Source organism: Furipterus horrens, unplaced genomic scaffold (assembly GCF_987537825.1).
Source record: "Furipterus horrens unplaced genomic scaffold, mFurHor1.1.pri manual_scaffold_3, whole genome shotgun sequence".
Classification (NCBI taxonomy): Eukaryota; Metazoa; Chordata; class Mammalia; order Chiroptera; family Furipteridae; genus Furipterus; species Furipterus horrens.
The window spans coordinates 147412126-147428452 of record NW_028327173.1 but is presented as its reverse complement, the minus strand read 5'-3'; the positions used below and the strand labels follow the sequence as shown (position 1 = coordinate 147428452).

The 16327-nt window shown below is 41.9% G+C and overlaps 1 protein-coding gene and 1 pseudogene across 2 annotated transcripts; both read right to left on the bottom strand.

The window, feature by feature from the left end:
• Positions 1-1771: 1771 nt before the first annotated feature.
• On the bottom strand, positions 1772-8043 carry LOC150016292 (apoptosis inhibitor 5 pseudogene; annotated as a pseudogene).
• A 701-nt stretch (positions 8044-8744) lies between these two features.
• Positions 8745-14583, bottom strand: RPUSD2 (RNA pseudouridine synthase domain containing 2). Of its 2 annotated transcripts, none has more exons than XM_090271963.1 (3): positions 13926-14583; positions 10358-10654; positions 8745-9678 (listed from the first exon to the last, which is right to left on the bottom strand). In XM_090271963.1, exons 1-3 carry the CDS (start codon positions 14550-14552, stop codon positions 8944-8946), a joined length of 1659 nt encoding a protein of 552 aa, XP_090128089.1. In that variant the 5' UTR covers positions 14553-14583; the 3' UTR covers positions 8745-8943. The 2 variants fall into 2 exon arrangements, with proteins under 2 accessions (XP_090128089.1, XP_090128088.1); XM_090271962.1 differs by having other exon boundaries at positions 14172-14569.
• Positions 14584-16327: the final 1744 nt, after the last annotated feature.

The following is a 16327-nucleotide window of genomic DNA, read 5'->3' as shown; positions in this document are numbered from 1 at the left end:
CCCCTCCTAGATGCTCCTGTAGTTCCTGGGTTTCCCCCAGCACTTGCCAGACAGTATTTAAATTGCCCATTAGTGCTGTAGCCTCTGTAAAAACTAGTAAGGCTGCATCATTTTTCGCAGTTTTGCCTTCTTGTAGTGATGGCTTCTTATGGAAAATGGATAGGTCTATCAATGTGTCCAGTATATACAAATAAAAAGTGAGATTCTCTTCTCAAAGGAAAATCTTCAGCTGTAGAAGTTCTGAAAGTACAAAGCACTGGAAATGTCTGGAGAAATACAAAAATTTTGAGTGGAAACTCACTTTTCTATTTCTCATTTCTGTACCTGTTTTCATGCCTAGTTCATTTGTGGCTTCTTTCATATGAAATTGCAGTAAGACAGCCTGACAGTCCATTTTTTTGCATTTATGATCTTTTGATCTGTAAGAACCATTTTTACCTTTTTATAAGTGAATCAAAAGAATCCACAACATACCAGATTATTTAAAAGCCTAGGGGAAAAAATATTTCAATTAGTAATGAAAAAGCAATTTATAAACTAAGGCAATATGAGAGTTAGAGGCTCCATCTGCTGGAGCAGCTGCAACTGTAAGACTTGAACAAGGTAGTTCTACAGGAATGGCTGCTAGGTTTGGAAAGACCTCCACCACTCCTCCAAATTTGTCAACAAACCACAGCTCTAGGAAACCATTCTCCATCAACACCAGGGTTTCTCTCCACAAGTCCTATCCTGAACAATTGCAGGACCCTTAACCTCTGGAAGGCCATGCGAGAAAGATCCATTGCACAATCAAATGGATTACCAAGATATTCTAGCACTCTTTCCACTTCAGTGCCAGGGAATAGTTCATTCTCTTGAGTCCAGCTTCAGGAAGAAGACTCATTCTGTCTGAACAATGGGGTGCTCTGGGAAGAGCTGTCCAGTATTTGGCTGGTAATGGTTTGGAGCCCCTTTTATGACATAACTCTGAAGGAAGAATTGACATTAATGATTTTTTTTTTTTTTTTTGCCTAGTTTTATTTAACTCTTGCAAGAAAAACTGACTCTAGGCTGTGAGACTTGCAAAGATCGATTGTGAGAGGCAGACAATGACAGAACTGAGTTCAGTCTGTTTCTTACCACTAGGAAGTGTGGTCCCACTGGAGAACCATCTCTGGGGAAATAGTCATGACAAGGCCTGGAGGTTCAAGAATGAATTCAGGCTTTTTTCTCTGAGTCTGCAAGACCAACCCAAAACATTCTTCTTTGCTCAAATTATTCCCTGAGCTGCATGCTATCATCTGAAAACATCAACCTTGCTATAACTGCTTCTGGGAATGTCTACTGTGCTGAAAATGATTTTTTTTTTTCATATTGAAGATCAATAGAGCAAAAACTGAAATCTAGTTTATTGTAACATTGCTTAGGAAAGACAAAGTGAATAAATGCCAACACACTTAGGGGAAATGGGGAATAATGCTTGTAATACCCATGTTTTGTATTGTCTGCTGAGATAATTACCGATAGTTAACAAGCAACAACCAGTTACACTTTCCTTCTTATCATTTTGAGGATGAGCAATGCTCCACATTTTAAAGTTCAAAATAATTTTTTGTTTGGAACCTCCAGAATGAAGTAAATCTGAGTTGAACCCAACCCCAATAGAGAGAAGTTAATGGATGAAGGCAAGACCTGGGGATATAACCTGTTGATTCCATCAAGTTAGAAACAGAAGCAACAATTACTTTTTTTATTGTGATACTATTAAGTAGTAAGTTTTTGGTTTCTTTTTTTTTAATCCTCACCTGAGGACATGCTTATTGATTTTAGAAAGAGAGGAAGGGAGGGAGAGAAATATTGATGTGAGAAACATCAATGACCTGTCAAATGCACCCCAGCCAGTGACCAAACCCACAACCTAGGTATGTGCCCTGACTGGGAATCGAACCCGCGATCTACCCTTTGGTTTATGGATGAGGCTCCAACCAACTGAGCCACAACAGCTAGAGCAGTTAAGTTTTTTATATTTCTCTTTGGGCTGAATAACAAGTCCTTGACACTAAGTACTTTTTCCCCCCTCCGCTTTTCTCAAAGTTGTCTGATATAAAACTTCAGACCCTGTGCAAAGTACTGCAGCCTAATTTTACAATCTTTGAGCTTTTCTGCATTCAGTTTGACAGCTAAGAAATCTGGAAGTTTTCAGCCCAACCAGTAGAAGCTGTACAACAAACATTCCACATAACTGAATTGCAACTTGGGTTCTTCACTACCAGGATTCTCCCCATTTTCTGCTGCTTCTGGAGGCAGAGGCATGTACTCCAACAATTTATGAGTGTCCTTACATTTGTTTCTAGCTTCTCCATGTTACCACAAAATGAACTCATCTCCACCAACAGTTTCAATATCGAGACTTCCCACTGGGATAGTCAAAAACCTGAGGTTGGGGTGAACCTGCTTACAGAAATAAGCCACAGATTTTGTAGAAAGCATACTTTCAGAGAAGAGAGGCGCCACCTGCACTGTAAGAGTCTGGCCTCACATTTGGGGTCTGATGGGTTGAAAGTTTGTTTCAGATCAGACAGTTTAGCTACCAACTCTACAAGCTGCTGTCTTCCATACACTGTCCATATAAGCTTTTTAACCCAGGATGGTATATTCATGAACAGGACAAATTCTTCCTCAGTCTCGTCTTCTAGGAACTTTTTGGATTCAGTTAGTATAAGTTCCTTTACTTTCTTTGTTAAGACTTCATCTGGTAAAGTCTTAAATTTTGTAGAAAGGATTATGATTGCTCATTCTCTAACAGTGTCCTCTCCTTGAAGGATTTGGATGAATAAGCCACCTAAAATCCCTTCTGCATCCATTTAAATCAAGCTTACAGGGCATTGTTCACTAAGTTAAATTCTGCAGTCATCTATCTGTCTGCAAAAGTTGGGTTAGAGTATCTTCCACTGGGATAAGATTTTCTCCAGTGACAAATTGAGGAAGCTCTTTAATTGCTTGCTAGTGAATTGATACATCTTGATCCTCACAGAGGACTAACTGTGCATTGATAACAGAAACAGCCAATTCTGGAAAATGTTTAAAGAATTTTCATATAAACTGAGCTACTAATCTTTTTTCCTTGGCATCACCTTTCACACCATCAAATATTACTTGGTAAGTATCTGTATGTTGGCCCACTTGCTCTGTGCCATTGTCTAGAATGCCATAATTGCAGTAAACCTCCTCTATGGTCAGAATGGTGATCGACAAGCCCAGGGCTCACTGCTGTTGTCATTGTAGTCCCCACCGGTGTCTCCGTTGCCTCTGAAGTTCCCAAAGCCCATAAGCCACACTATTACGCTTCCAGCTGCTGCCAGTCACTTTACTAGGCAATTCTTAATTGTTCTGATGTAGTTAATAACCGATTAAATTGTTGCAGTTTTGAAAACACGGACAAGCTTCAAACAAAAAGAAGAAAGCACACAAAGGGTTTAGAGGGGAAGGAGTAAAATTACCTCTATATGCAGATGACATGAAAAAAATACACATACTTTAAGTATCCAAACACACTCACACACACACACACACTATTAAGCTAATAAATTCAACAAAGTTTCAGGATACAAAATCAACACAAAAATCTATACACTAGCAATGAACAACCCAAACAAAATTAAGAAAACAACTCCATTTAAAACAGCATCAAGAAGAATAAAATACTTAGGATTAAATTTAACCAAGGAGGTATAAGACATGTACACTGGAAATGACAAAACATTGCTAGAAGAAAACAGGACTACATCAAACTTAAAAACTTTTGTGTATCAAAGGACATAATCAACAGAACAAAAAGAACCTTTGGAATGAAAGAAAATATTTACAAATCATACATCTGTAAGGTTAACATCCAGAACATGTAAAGAACACTAATAGAAATCAACAAAAATGAAATAACCCTACTAAAAAATGCACAGACTTGAACTGACATTTCTCTAGGTGATGTACAAATGGCCAAGAAGCAAATGAAAAGATGCTCAATATCACTAATCACCAGGGAAATGCAACTCAAAACTACAAAGAGATACATATCACCTTACACCCATTAGGATGGCTACTATTTTTTTTTAAAAGCAGGAAACAGTAAGTGTTGGTGAAGATGTGGAAAAATTAGAACTCTAGTGCATTGTTGATAGGACTGTAAAATGATGCAGCTGCTATAGAAAACAGCATGGATTCTTCAAAAAATTACAAGAACTACCATATATGATCCAGCAATCTCTTTTCCGGAAATATACTCAAAATAATTGAAAGTAGGATATTTAAGAGGTATTTGCACACTCATGTTCACAGCTGCGTTATTTACAACAGCCAAAAGGTAGAAGCAGCTTTTGTCCATAAATGAATGAAGGGATAACAGTATGTGGTCTAAACACACAATGGAATATTATTGAGCCTTAAAAAAGGAATCCTGTCACATTACAACATGGATGTACCTTGAAGACATTATGCTAAATGAAATAAGTCAATCACAAAAAGATAAAACTGTTGATTCCATTTATATGAGGTATTTATAAAGTAATCAAATTTGTAGAAACAAAAAGTAGAATGGTGGTTACCAGGGCCTTGGGGCAGTAGGGGAAAGAAAAGTTGTAGAGTTTCAGTAATTCAAGAAGAAAAAACTCTGGAGATCTGTTTCACAACAATGTGAATATACTTAACATTACTAAACTGTACACTTAAAAATGTCCAGAATGGTCAATTTTGTTATGTGTCTTCTACCACAGTAAAAAATTAAATTTAAAAAATTCTGTCACCCTCTTTTGCAGGAGTGAGATCAAAACAGTGTGGTACTGGTGGAGATCAACAGAAAAGAATCAAGAGTGCCAAGATCATTCAATGGGAACAGAACAGTCTGGTACTGGTATTCCCAAACAGCAAGTGGGGTCCTGCTGCCAGCTGCTGCCCTCTAGGCAAAATTCCAGAAGCAAAGGTTTGGTGATAAAGGAAAGGAGTCTTTATTCATAAGCTTCACAATTTTGGAATAACTGCTTTCCATATATATTAGTCACTTAAACCTATCAATTAAGGCTAAACTCTTTTAACACCTGAGTTCTCCTACCATTTCCCGTTAGTTTTTAATTATCTTATTTCTATAGGGTTAGTTTACAAACTAAAACATAAGATACAAAAGCTGCACAATTTTGGAAGAATGGCAGGCTTCTTCCTCGGAGCTAGTCCCCTCTAGATCACCCCAAGAAAAATAACCTGCCACTTTCTGCCAGGCCAGCCTGACCCTAGGCTGTGCCCAGAGTTCCTCCCCTTCCAAAATTTCATCGGTTGGGAAAGGCTACAGAATAATTATCCAGGCATCCTTGAGGAAGAAGCAAGAGCCAGAGAGGGAGCCAGAGAGAGCCAGCCTGAGAGCCCCAGAGCACTTTTTATTTCAAATCTTGTAGCCCATATTCCATGCACTCTGGAGGCATTCAGCTTCTCAGCCAATCCCATCTTAGACTGTTTACCATTGCCTCAGGCAACCTTCTCCTCCCCAGTGATCTGATCAGATCTCTCTGTATCACTAGGAAAAGTGGCTATCCACATCACAGAAAGAAGTGGGATCCCTATCTCACACCATTTACAAATATCAACTCAAAATGGATCAAACACCTAAGTATAAGAGCTAAAACTATAAAACCTGTAAAAGAAAATACGGAGGTAAATCTTTATGATCTTAGATTTGCCAATGGAGTCTCAGATAATAACACCAAAAATACAATCAATAAAAAAGTTGGACTGCATTAAAATTAAACTTGCCAAAGGCACAGGCAACAGAAGCAAAAATAGACAAGTGAGACTACATTAAGTTAAAAAGCTTCTGCACAGCAAAGGAAGCAATTAACAGAGTGAAAGGCAACCTATGGAGTAAAATATCTGCAAACCATATTTCTGTTAAGGGGTTAATATTAAAAAATATAAGAAACTCCTTCAACTCTATAGCAAAAACAAAACAAAAAATAACCCACAAATAAGCCAATTAAAAAATGGGCCAAGGATTTGAATAGATGTCTCTCCAAAGACATACAAACAACTAGGTTCAGAGAACTTCCAGGTTGAACAAGAAAGCATCCATGTGCCCAGGGGGTGGCACATCCTTAGATCTATGGGTTCAGAAGCACCTGTGCTCAGCACCCTTCCAGACCTTATATCTTTATCTGGTTGTTCACTTGTATCCTTTAATATCCTTTGTAATAAGTCAGTAATCTAGCAAGTATTCTTTAATATCCTTTGTAATAAGTCAGTAATCTAGCAAGTAAATCATTTTCCTGAGTTCCAAGAGCCATTCTGGTAAATGACTAAACCCAAGGAGAGGGTTGTGGGAACCTCTGATTTATGGTTTGTCAGAAACACAGGGAACCTGAACTTGAGACTGGCAATGTGGGGCTAAACCCTTAACTTGTGGAATCTGACCTTCTCTCCAGGTAGATAGTGTCGGAATTGAGTTAAACTGTAGGACATCTAGCTGGTCTAGGATTATTGCTTGGTGTCGGGAAAACCCCACACATTTGAAGTATAGAGTATTCTCTAAGTAGTGAATAAAGGTAAATGAGATTTTCTTTTCAGGTATCTTACAAAGTCAAGCGCATAGAGGCAGAGGGTAGAAGGGTTGGGAGCAGGGGGAAATGGGGAATTGCTATTCAACAGCTGTAAAGTTTCAGTTAATGCAAGGTGGTTAAGTTCTAGAGATCTGCTGTACAACACTGTATTTATAATTAACAATATTGTATTGGGCACATAAAAATTTCTTAAGGGATAGACCTCATGTTATGTGTTCTTACCACAATAAAAAAAATGAAAAACTTTTGTGAATAAAAGGACACTATCAACAGAATGTACAGACAACTTACAAAATGGAAAATATGTGCACATTATGTATCTGATAATGGTCTCATATACAAAATATGTAAGGAAGTCTTATAACTAAACAACAAAAAGGCAAACAAACCAATTCAAACATGGGCAAAAGACCTGAATAGACATTGCTCCCAAGAAGACATAGAAATGACCAACAAGCACCTGCGAAGATGATAAAACATTATTAATCAATAGGGAGACGCAAATCAAAACCATAACACTTCACTCTCATGAGGCTAACTATAATCAGAACAACAGAAAATAAGTATTGGTGAGGATACAGAGAAATTGTAAACTTGGTGTGTTGCCCATAGGAATGTAAAATTGATAGGGGAATTCAAGAGTGTAGTGTACAGATATGATGTTAAATATGGCCAGGGACGCTGAGGTAATTCCAATAAGCAGGATAAATAACCAGTACGCACGGAGGACTGTGGCTCGCTCAGACCAACAGCGGAGAGCGGGAAGCCTCATCCTCCTTTTATTGGATTTTACAGATATGCTAATTAACAGGGAGGGTCCAGGAAAGCAATTAAGGTTAAACGCCATTTGTCAGAAAGCAATTAAGGTTAAACACCATTTGTACTTACTTTTGTCTGATTTCCTTATCAACGTCAGGGAAGATGGAGTACTCAGCAAGATTCTGTTTAAGTCACAGGATGTCTTTAAGATCCTGAGTCCTGAGCAGTCAGAGACTGTCAGCAGCAGCAAGTCTAGCTCGCTGCTCGGATCATTAAACACCTGGACCGAGAGGCATGTAAACATACCTCAGATCAGAAGTCTTGATTTCCAGCATCACAAGAGTTAAAAAGATTTTAGCTTCAGTTAGGGTTGACAGGCTTAAGTCGTTAATGCATGTGGAAAGCTGTTATTCCAGGAACTGGAATGCACGACCTATATGACTCCAGGAGGTCTACACGCAATTCAACCTTTGTGCTCCAAGAGGTCTGCAAGCTATGTATCTGAGCTGTGTTTCAGGGAGAGAACATCTGTGACTGAGATAAAGAATGGTTGGTCAGTAGATAAAAAACTAGGAAAGTCTCAGCCACATTGCAACTCTTATCCAATTAACCTTTTCCCTAAGCCTTACCTACCTTTTTCTTCTCCCTGTAAAGAGGTTAGCTTGGGATGAGATGTTAAAACATTTTTTGAGGGTACATAACCTGGCATCTTCTCAGATGGCCCACACATAAAGATTCAATCCTTGTCTCTACTTATTGGTTCTGGTAGTGACAGGCAGCACAAACACTGACTTTTCCAGTTTCAAAATGGCTCAGCCACTGTGGAAGTTTCATGATTCCTCAATAAGTTAAACACAGAATTATCATATGACTCAGTGACTCAGCAATTCTCCTTTTTGGTACATACTAAATAACTGAAAATACACATTCAAACAAAAATCTGTATACAAAGATATGGCCAGTATAGTACTGTATACCCATACAATGGAATATTATTCAGCCATAAAAAGGACTGAGGTACTGATGTATGCTATAAATTGAATGAACCCTAAAAACATTATGCTAAGCAAAAGAAGACAGACACCAAAGATCTCTTATTATATGATTCCATTTATATGAAAAGTCCAGAAAAGGAAAATCTATTGAGACAAAAAGTAGATTAATGGTTATCAGTGGCTGGGATGAAGGAGAAATGGAGAATAACTGTTTATTAGGTATGGGTTTCCTTTTGGATGATGAAAATGTTTTAGAAGTAGAAAAGAAGTAATGGTTGCACAAAACTGTGAATGTGCTAAATGCCACTAAACAGTATACCTTAATATGGTTAATTGTATGTTATATGAATTTACTTCAACTACAAAAACAAACAAACAAAAAAACCCAAACAGTAGAAAAACCAGACACCCAAGGTATAAGAAAAGGGGATATATTTATAAACTAAAAAGTCCCCAAACTCTAGCTGACAAGAGTCGACAAGTATAAACAGTTCCTTTAGGAGTCCAACTTCACTTCACTCCTTATAGAAAGCTTGAGTAGCACTCCATGAGGTCAGTTCCTACTTCATGGCCTCTTCCAACCCAGGAAATAATTTCTCCATAGGGCACAGGTCTCAGTTCTCTTGCCAGTCATCCTGTGCCCAGGTAGGCATTGGTGAAAAGTACTCAAAGCCTGGCCCTTTATACCGCAGGGCATGCAGAAACATCACAAGGTCCTGGGGCAAGGGGTCCTGTCGCACCAGTCGGCACTCTGCACAGAGCGGGTCCATGTCTGGATTCCCAACATTTGTTTCAGCTGCATTCCCCGGTGCCAGGGCCACTGTGTCCAGATCCTGAGGGGCTGCCTCCAGTACTCCATCCATCTTTTGGGCAGATGCAGCCAAGTCTTCTAGGTGGTCCTTGCCCAGCGCTGAGGAGGGAGCTGTAGAGTCCGTGAGTCCTGAGGACAGGTCACCTTCACAGAGCTCTATCACATCCAGGCTCTGCTTGGCTTGGTGCTCTGCCACAAGGTCCCGCAGCAATTCCTCATCTGTCTTGGAAATGTGGCCACCCCGGCCCCGAGAGGGGCCCCATGCCGCTGAGTTGTAGATTGGGTCATTGAGGATGGGGTGGCCCAGGAACTGGAGGTGGACTCGGATCTGGTGGGTGCGACCTGTGAGTGGCCGACACCGCACCACACTGGAGCGGCCGTTGTAGCTCAGTCTCTGAAACACCGTCTCACAGGGTTTGCCCCGAGTATCTACACGGCACACCCCCACCTTATAAGACACTACCAGGATGGGTTCCTTGCAGGTTACTTCCTCGGCAGGGAACTCCCCCTCCACCCGGCACACATACTCCTTCTCCAGCTACACAGGATGAAAGAGGGAGAAAATCAGCACAAAGCCTAAACTCATCGGGCCCAGACCCTCTGCAAGTGTGAGGTATACACCAGTGCCAGACAGGAGATGCGAACCCCAGCTCCACCATTTGCCAGTTTCATGATTCTGAGTCCACTACTTAGCCTCTTTAAATCCCATTAACTTATCTATAAAAAGTGAAATTAGAAAAGCATTTATCTCAAAGGGCTGATATAAGGATTCAGTAAGGCTCTAATGTATTTGGTACTTAGCCTGGTACATAATAAGCACTCAATAAATGTATCAGATCCAGAATTACAAGTCTCAAGACCACAGTCACTACCATTCAACTCTTCTACCCAAGACTATTCTGATTTCATCCACAATCTTTCCACCAAGTAAGCTCTCCCCACAATCTCAAAAACCTTGCTCAGCCTGTCAGCACTTTAAAACTTCAAAAGAGCAAATTACGAAGAGAGGCAGTGTATGCCATCTCTAAAAATCTCTTGAAACATAAGAGATATTAATAACCTGTTTTTGGCACTTTAGGCCTCGACCTCCCTGAAGTTAGGAAGCTTGGCCAGATAAATATAAAGGCCTTCCTCAGCTAGAACTCAGTGATGCCCTTTTGACACACAGCATTTGTGAGCCCAAGAAGTGACCTGCCTGAGACAAAAGCCAGGCTTACCTGCCGTTCCCGAACCTGTTCATGTATTCTCTCTGAAACAGCTGCTGTCTTGGCAAACATGAGGACCCCCGAAGTAAGGCGGTCAAGCCGATGCAGTGGGTGTAGCTCCTTAAGTTGGTACTCCTTGCCCAGGATGAAAATGACCGTGTTGTGTCGGAAGCGGCCACAGGGGTGGACAGGAATGGAAGAAGGCTTGTCTACAACCACCATGTCTTCATTCTCAGCCAGCAGGCGGACAGGCTCTGCTGTGACTGGTGGCTCATGCCTGTGCACTGTGTTCCGTAAGAAGTCATTGTCCTGCCAATGACATAGGCAATTGGTCAGCCCAGGAACCAGCAGCCTATAATCGGTCAATTTCACACACAGCTTCCTATTATTTATTGACATGGAAGAATGATCACAATATATCCTTACACACAAAAAAAGGAGTATGTAGAGTACATTCTCATTTTGTAAAAGTGCAGACACACCACAAAGGCAGAAGCAGGCACTAGAAAAAAGAACTAAAAGGACATATACACACACAGGAGACTTCCGGCCAAGATGGAGGCCTAGATTGACACGCTCCATCTCCCTCCACAACTAAGAAGGAATACAACTACAGTACCGCAAAACCAGAAATAACCAGAAGTTCCAGAAAATAAATAGAAGACCAACATATGAAGTTATAAAGAAGTGGTGCTCATCCAGATGGTTGGAGGGGCGAACTTGGGGTGGAGAGGTCAAGCTACGCTGGCGGCGGCGGCAGCAGTGATGATGGTAAGCACAGACACCCATATTTAAGGGGAGGCAAAAGTGCCTGGGGAGCACCCCCGGCTGCAGACCAGACCCGTCAGCTCACGATTCCAACACCAGGGAAGGCAGACCCCCATTGCCTTGGACTATGAGACCCGGAGGGGGTGGGGATGGAGGAGGAGGCTCCCGGTCTCTCAGCAGAGAGTGAAGGGCAAGAATCCATCTTGGACCCCCGCCACCACACAAAACACCACAACATGGTGAGAAGGGTCGCCCGGTTGTGACGAGTGCACAGGGCTCCGCTCCCTATAGCATAGGAGGTGTGACAGCCCCGCCCAGGAAGCAAAGGTTAACACAAAACTGTCAGGATGACACGGATCATGATAGAGATCCCAGTGATGCAGCTGACCAGCCACCAAATATCTAATCTAATAAAGCAGCAGATAGGAAATCTTTCTAAGGCACAGTTCAGAGCTTTGGTTATACGAATGCTTACAGACCTGACAGCTGATCTTAAACAAGACTGAGAAGGAATGAAGGCTAGTCCTGCTGAAATGAACAAAAATACATACTAAAATAGTGGTGAGGGAAAGAAAACCAGGGATCAAATCAACAAATCAGAATATAGGGAAGGAACAAACAGTCAACCAGTGGAGAAAGAGGAAACAAAAAGTGAGGAAAATGAGGAGAGGCTCAGAAACCTATGGGACAGCTATAAGCGGGCCAACATCTGCATCACACGGTTGCCAGAAGGTGAAGAAGAAGAACTAGACATTGAAAAATTATGTGAAAAAACAATGAAGCAGAACTTCCCGAACTTGGGGAAGGAACATAGACTTACAGGTCCAGGAAGCAGAGAGTTCCAAATGAATTGGACCCAGGGAGAACCACACCAAGACACATTATAATACAAATGTCAAAAATTAAGGATAAAGAGAGAATCTTAAAAGCAGCAACAGAGAAGAAGAGAATTACGTGCAAAGGGGTCCCAATAAGGCTATCAGCTGATTTCTCAAAAGAAACTCCGCAGGCAAGAAGGCACTGGCAAGAACTATTCAAAGTAATGAAAAGCAAAAACCTACAATCATGGTTACTCTATCCAGTGAAGCTGTCATTCAGAATAGAAGGGCAGAGAAAGCACTTCCAGGACGAAGTAAAACTGAAGGAGTCCATTAGATCCAAACCACTGTTATATGAGATGTTAAAGGGACTTGTTTAGAAGGAGGAGGATCAAAACTATGAACATTAAAATGAAAACTGTATCACAACAACCAACAACAGAAGCTAGGGAACCAAAACAAAGGCAAACTAAGTAGGCAATGAGAGTGGGAAAAGAATTATAGGTATGGGGAACATTATGGGGGGAGGTCAGCAGGGAGGGGGAAGGGAGGAAATGAAAAGAGATGGTACAGGAATTAAGGAGCATAGTAGGAGGGAGTGGAGTAGACAGAAAGATGTTGAGAAGAACTATATGCACAACCAACAGGCATGGACTAGAGAGGGGACAATTGGAGGGAGGGGGGTCACTGGATGGAGGGGAACAAAGGGAAAAGAAATTGGGACAACTGTAACAGCATAATCAGTAAAGTATACTAAAAAACAAACAAAAAGAAACCAAATAATAATAATAATGTAGAAATACAGATATACCTAAACTTGGCAAGATATAGTAAGAAGTTTTTTTTATCACAATAGGGCTTATTGACTACCCCCAACTTCTTTTTAAATGTGTTTATGCAGAAACTCTCAAGTCAACATTAAATGTGCATGCATAATAAATTTCTAAAACATTTTTTTTTAAAAAGGACATATACAAAAATGTTAATGGTACTGTCTCTGGGTGGTGAATGGTTTTTGATTTTGCTTATTTGTAGTTTCTCTATAATGTTATATTTAAAATGTTAAATTTGTCTAAAATGGAGGGAAAAAGACCCCTCCATAAATCATCACTTTTCAATGACCTTCAAGAAATTACACCATACTTTAAGTCCAGAGATCTGAGCTCTAGACCTACATTGCAAGTCCCTTCACTTCTCCGGGCCTTAGTTCCCTTTTCTGTAAAATGTGAAGGCTAGACCAGATCAGTGCTTCTCAAAACTGGGATAAGAGAGAGGATTCAAACAACCCATTTGCCAAATGCTTACATCGCCTCGTCTCCCTTCACAACCTGGTGAGCCAGTGTTACTGACAGGGGTGTCTGATACCTCGTAGCTATAAAGGAATTTTAAAGAAGGGTCAAAGCACTGGGCTAGACAGCTCTGGTCTTTCCCCCTGACAGTTCATAATTCTATCATATCAGGCTCTATAATAAATAATTTAAGTAGTTATAGGAACACAGGCTTTGGAGGTGACACTGTTGCCTTACCTCTGTGAGGTTTACTTAATTTAGTTTCCTCACAAGTAAAATGAGGGGGCAATAAATACCGCACAAGGCTGTCAATAAAATTAAATGTTAAGTATTTAAAATGCTTAACTCTGTGCTCAACACATAGTAAGGAGACATAAATGATAACCTCTACTATACTATTTGTACAGAGATCCACAATGCAAAATAGAAAGTGATCAACGTCTGTGCCACTGGTACGAGACTGCATAAAAGAGCCACAAGAATTCCAACTTCTGTCCTTTGGAAACAAGAAAGCACTAGTTTTGAAGCTCTGAGGCTACTTGTGCAGATGGGGTGAGAGGAGAGAGCTAAAAGACTGTTCCAAGTGAAAGTGAGAACGCTTCAGAATTACCCCGGTTTTACTCCAGTACCTATGCCCTACTAGTTCAGAAAAAAAACCGTGCCCCTTTCCTCGCTCCCTTCTGGCCAGCCCTATCAGGACTCCACCTTGAGCACAATGCTGAGGTCCTGTACCGGCTCCTCGTTGAGGTGCAGACGCCCCGCTCGGACTGCCGCCTCGTAGTAGGCCAGCGACTGGGCTCGGAACTCGGTGCTGAAGACGTGTAGCAAACTGTGGCCCACCCAGCGGCCTTTGCAGTAGGTTCTGAAGTCAAAGTAATAAGGCCGCACTTTGCGTAGGCCCCCCTCGAAGTAGTAACTGGTCTCTGCAAAGTGCTCATCGCCGAAGCTCACCCCTGTCCGGCGCTTTTTCGGGGGTGGCACCACGCGCTCCGCTGCTGCGCCCCGTCGCTTCTTCCGCTTGCCTGGGTCCTGCAGTGCAGCCGGGGCTTGCTCCTCGCTCCCTGTGGCCTGCTGCCCCTCCCTCGGGCCCGGGTGTGTTGCCTGGGACGCCGGCTGCCGGCGCCCTGGGGGCCACTCACCCCTCGCAACACTGTCCGCAGCTCCGTTTTGCTGAGCCGGAGCCATCAGCCTGCTCGCTGCCTCCGCCCCAGTCGAGAGCGTTTCCGCCATCGGGCCGCTATGGACACCGAAAGGTCTGGCAAACCTGAGGCACCGGAGGTGAAAACACTTCTGCACGAGAATTGGGAGCCATACGCGGGCGCCTAGCCACATAACCACGCGGGCGCCACTCTGGGTCGCGATCTGAGTACGTCACTCAGCACCAGCCAATCCTGAGGCCCAGTACCCGATTGGGGGCGGGGGGGGGGCAGGGAAAAAAGGGAGTGAGGGGAAGGAGTTGAATGAATTGGTGGCCTGTTGAGAGACTGTGAGACAGACTCACCAAAAGCGTTGATTTCATGTAGATATAGTCAAGAGTCGTTGGGTCTGGAAAAGCTCCTGAAAAGAGATGTGCGTCTGTATGTATTTAAGAGAGAGGAGAAGGGAGGGAGAAAGACAGAAACATCCATGTGCTATGTGTAAGAGAAACGGGATAGGCTGCCTCTCCTATGTGCCCTGACCAGGGATCAAACCTGTGACCTTTCAGTTTACAGGATGACACCAACTACCTGAGCCACACCAGCCAGGCCTCTTATTTTTAAAAGAATTGATTTTTAAAAATGTTTTATTTTTAGAGAGAGGGAAGGAAGGGAGAGAAAGAGAAGGAGAGAAATATCGATGTGAGAGGGAAACAGAAACATCTATCGGTTGCCTTTCCTCCACACCCACCAATGCGGGAACTGAACCTGTGACCCAGGCGTGTGCCCCTGCTGGGAATCAAACCAGTGATCTTTTGCTTTGAGGAACAATGCCCAATCAACTGAGCCACACCACTCAGGACTAATAGATTTTATTTTATTTTTTTTTAGAGAGAGAGAAGTCAATTTCGTTGTTTCACTTATTATGCATTCATTGGTTGTTTCTTGTATGTGCCCTGACTTGAGATTGAATCCACAACCTTGGTGTATTGGGATGATGCTCTAACCAACTGAGCTACCCAGCCAGGGCCACATTTGTAATTTCGAATTAGTGTTTTTGTTTTCTTTGGATAAATACCCAGAAGTAAAATTGCTGGGTCATAAGGTAGTTCTGATTTTATTTTTTTGAGGAGACTCCATACTGTTTTCCTTAGTGGCTGCGCCAATTTACAATCCCAACAACGGTGAATGAGGAACCCCTTTTCTTTACATCCTTGCCAATACATTGTTTGTTGATTTGTTTATTTATTTTTTAATAATTCATTTGTTTGTTTATTATTTTTAGAGGGAAGGGAAAGGAGAAAGAAAGGGAGAGAAACACCACTGTGTGGTCGCCTCTCACTTGTGCCCCCAACTGGGGACCTGACATGCAAGCTAGTCATGTGCCCTGACTGGGAATCGAACCAGTGACACTTGGCTCGCAGGCTGACGCACAATCCACTGAGCCACAGCAGCCAGGCTGTTTGTTGATTTATTGATGCTAGCCATTCTGACAGCTGTGAGGCAATATCTCATTGTGGTTTTAATTTGCATTTCTCTGATGATTAGTGATACGTATCTTTTCATGTGTCTGTTGGCCATCTCTATGTCCTCTTTGGAGAAATGTCTATTCAGGTCCTAAGCAGAGTCCAAAATAGAGGGATGCTCACTGCCTTAATGGTGGCTTCCCAGTATGCAAAGTTGTCGGAGAGGAGGAGATCACCATGGCTTCAGCTGTGCAAGTTCGGGATCTGGTTTGGGTTTATTCAGCACACACACTAATTACTCAGAGGACATGGGTGAGTCACTAAAGATGCCAATTTGTCAATTTACAGCTGTAACTTTAAGTTATAAAATGTATTCCATTTGTGCCTACAGTTAAAGGCATCCTAATCGAGATATTTAAGAGACCAAATTTGAAATCAAGAGTTTGCTTGGAGAGCAGGAAATCAGAGAAAAAGGCATAAGTGAGTTGAGAGGCCATGGGATAGT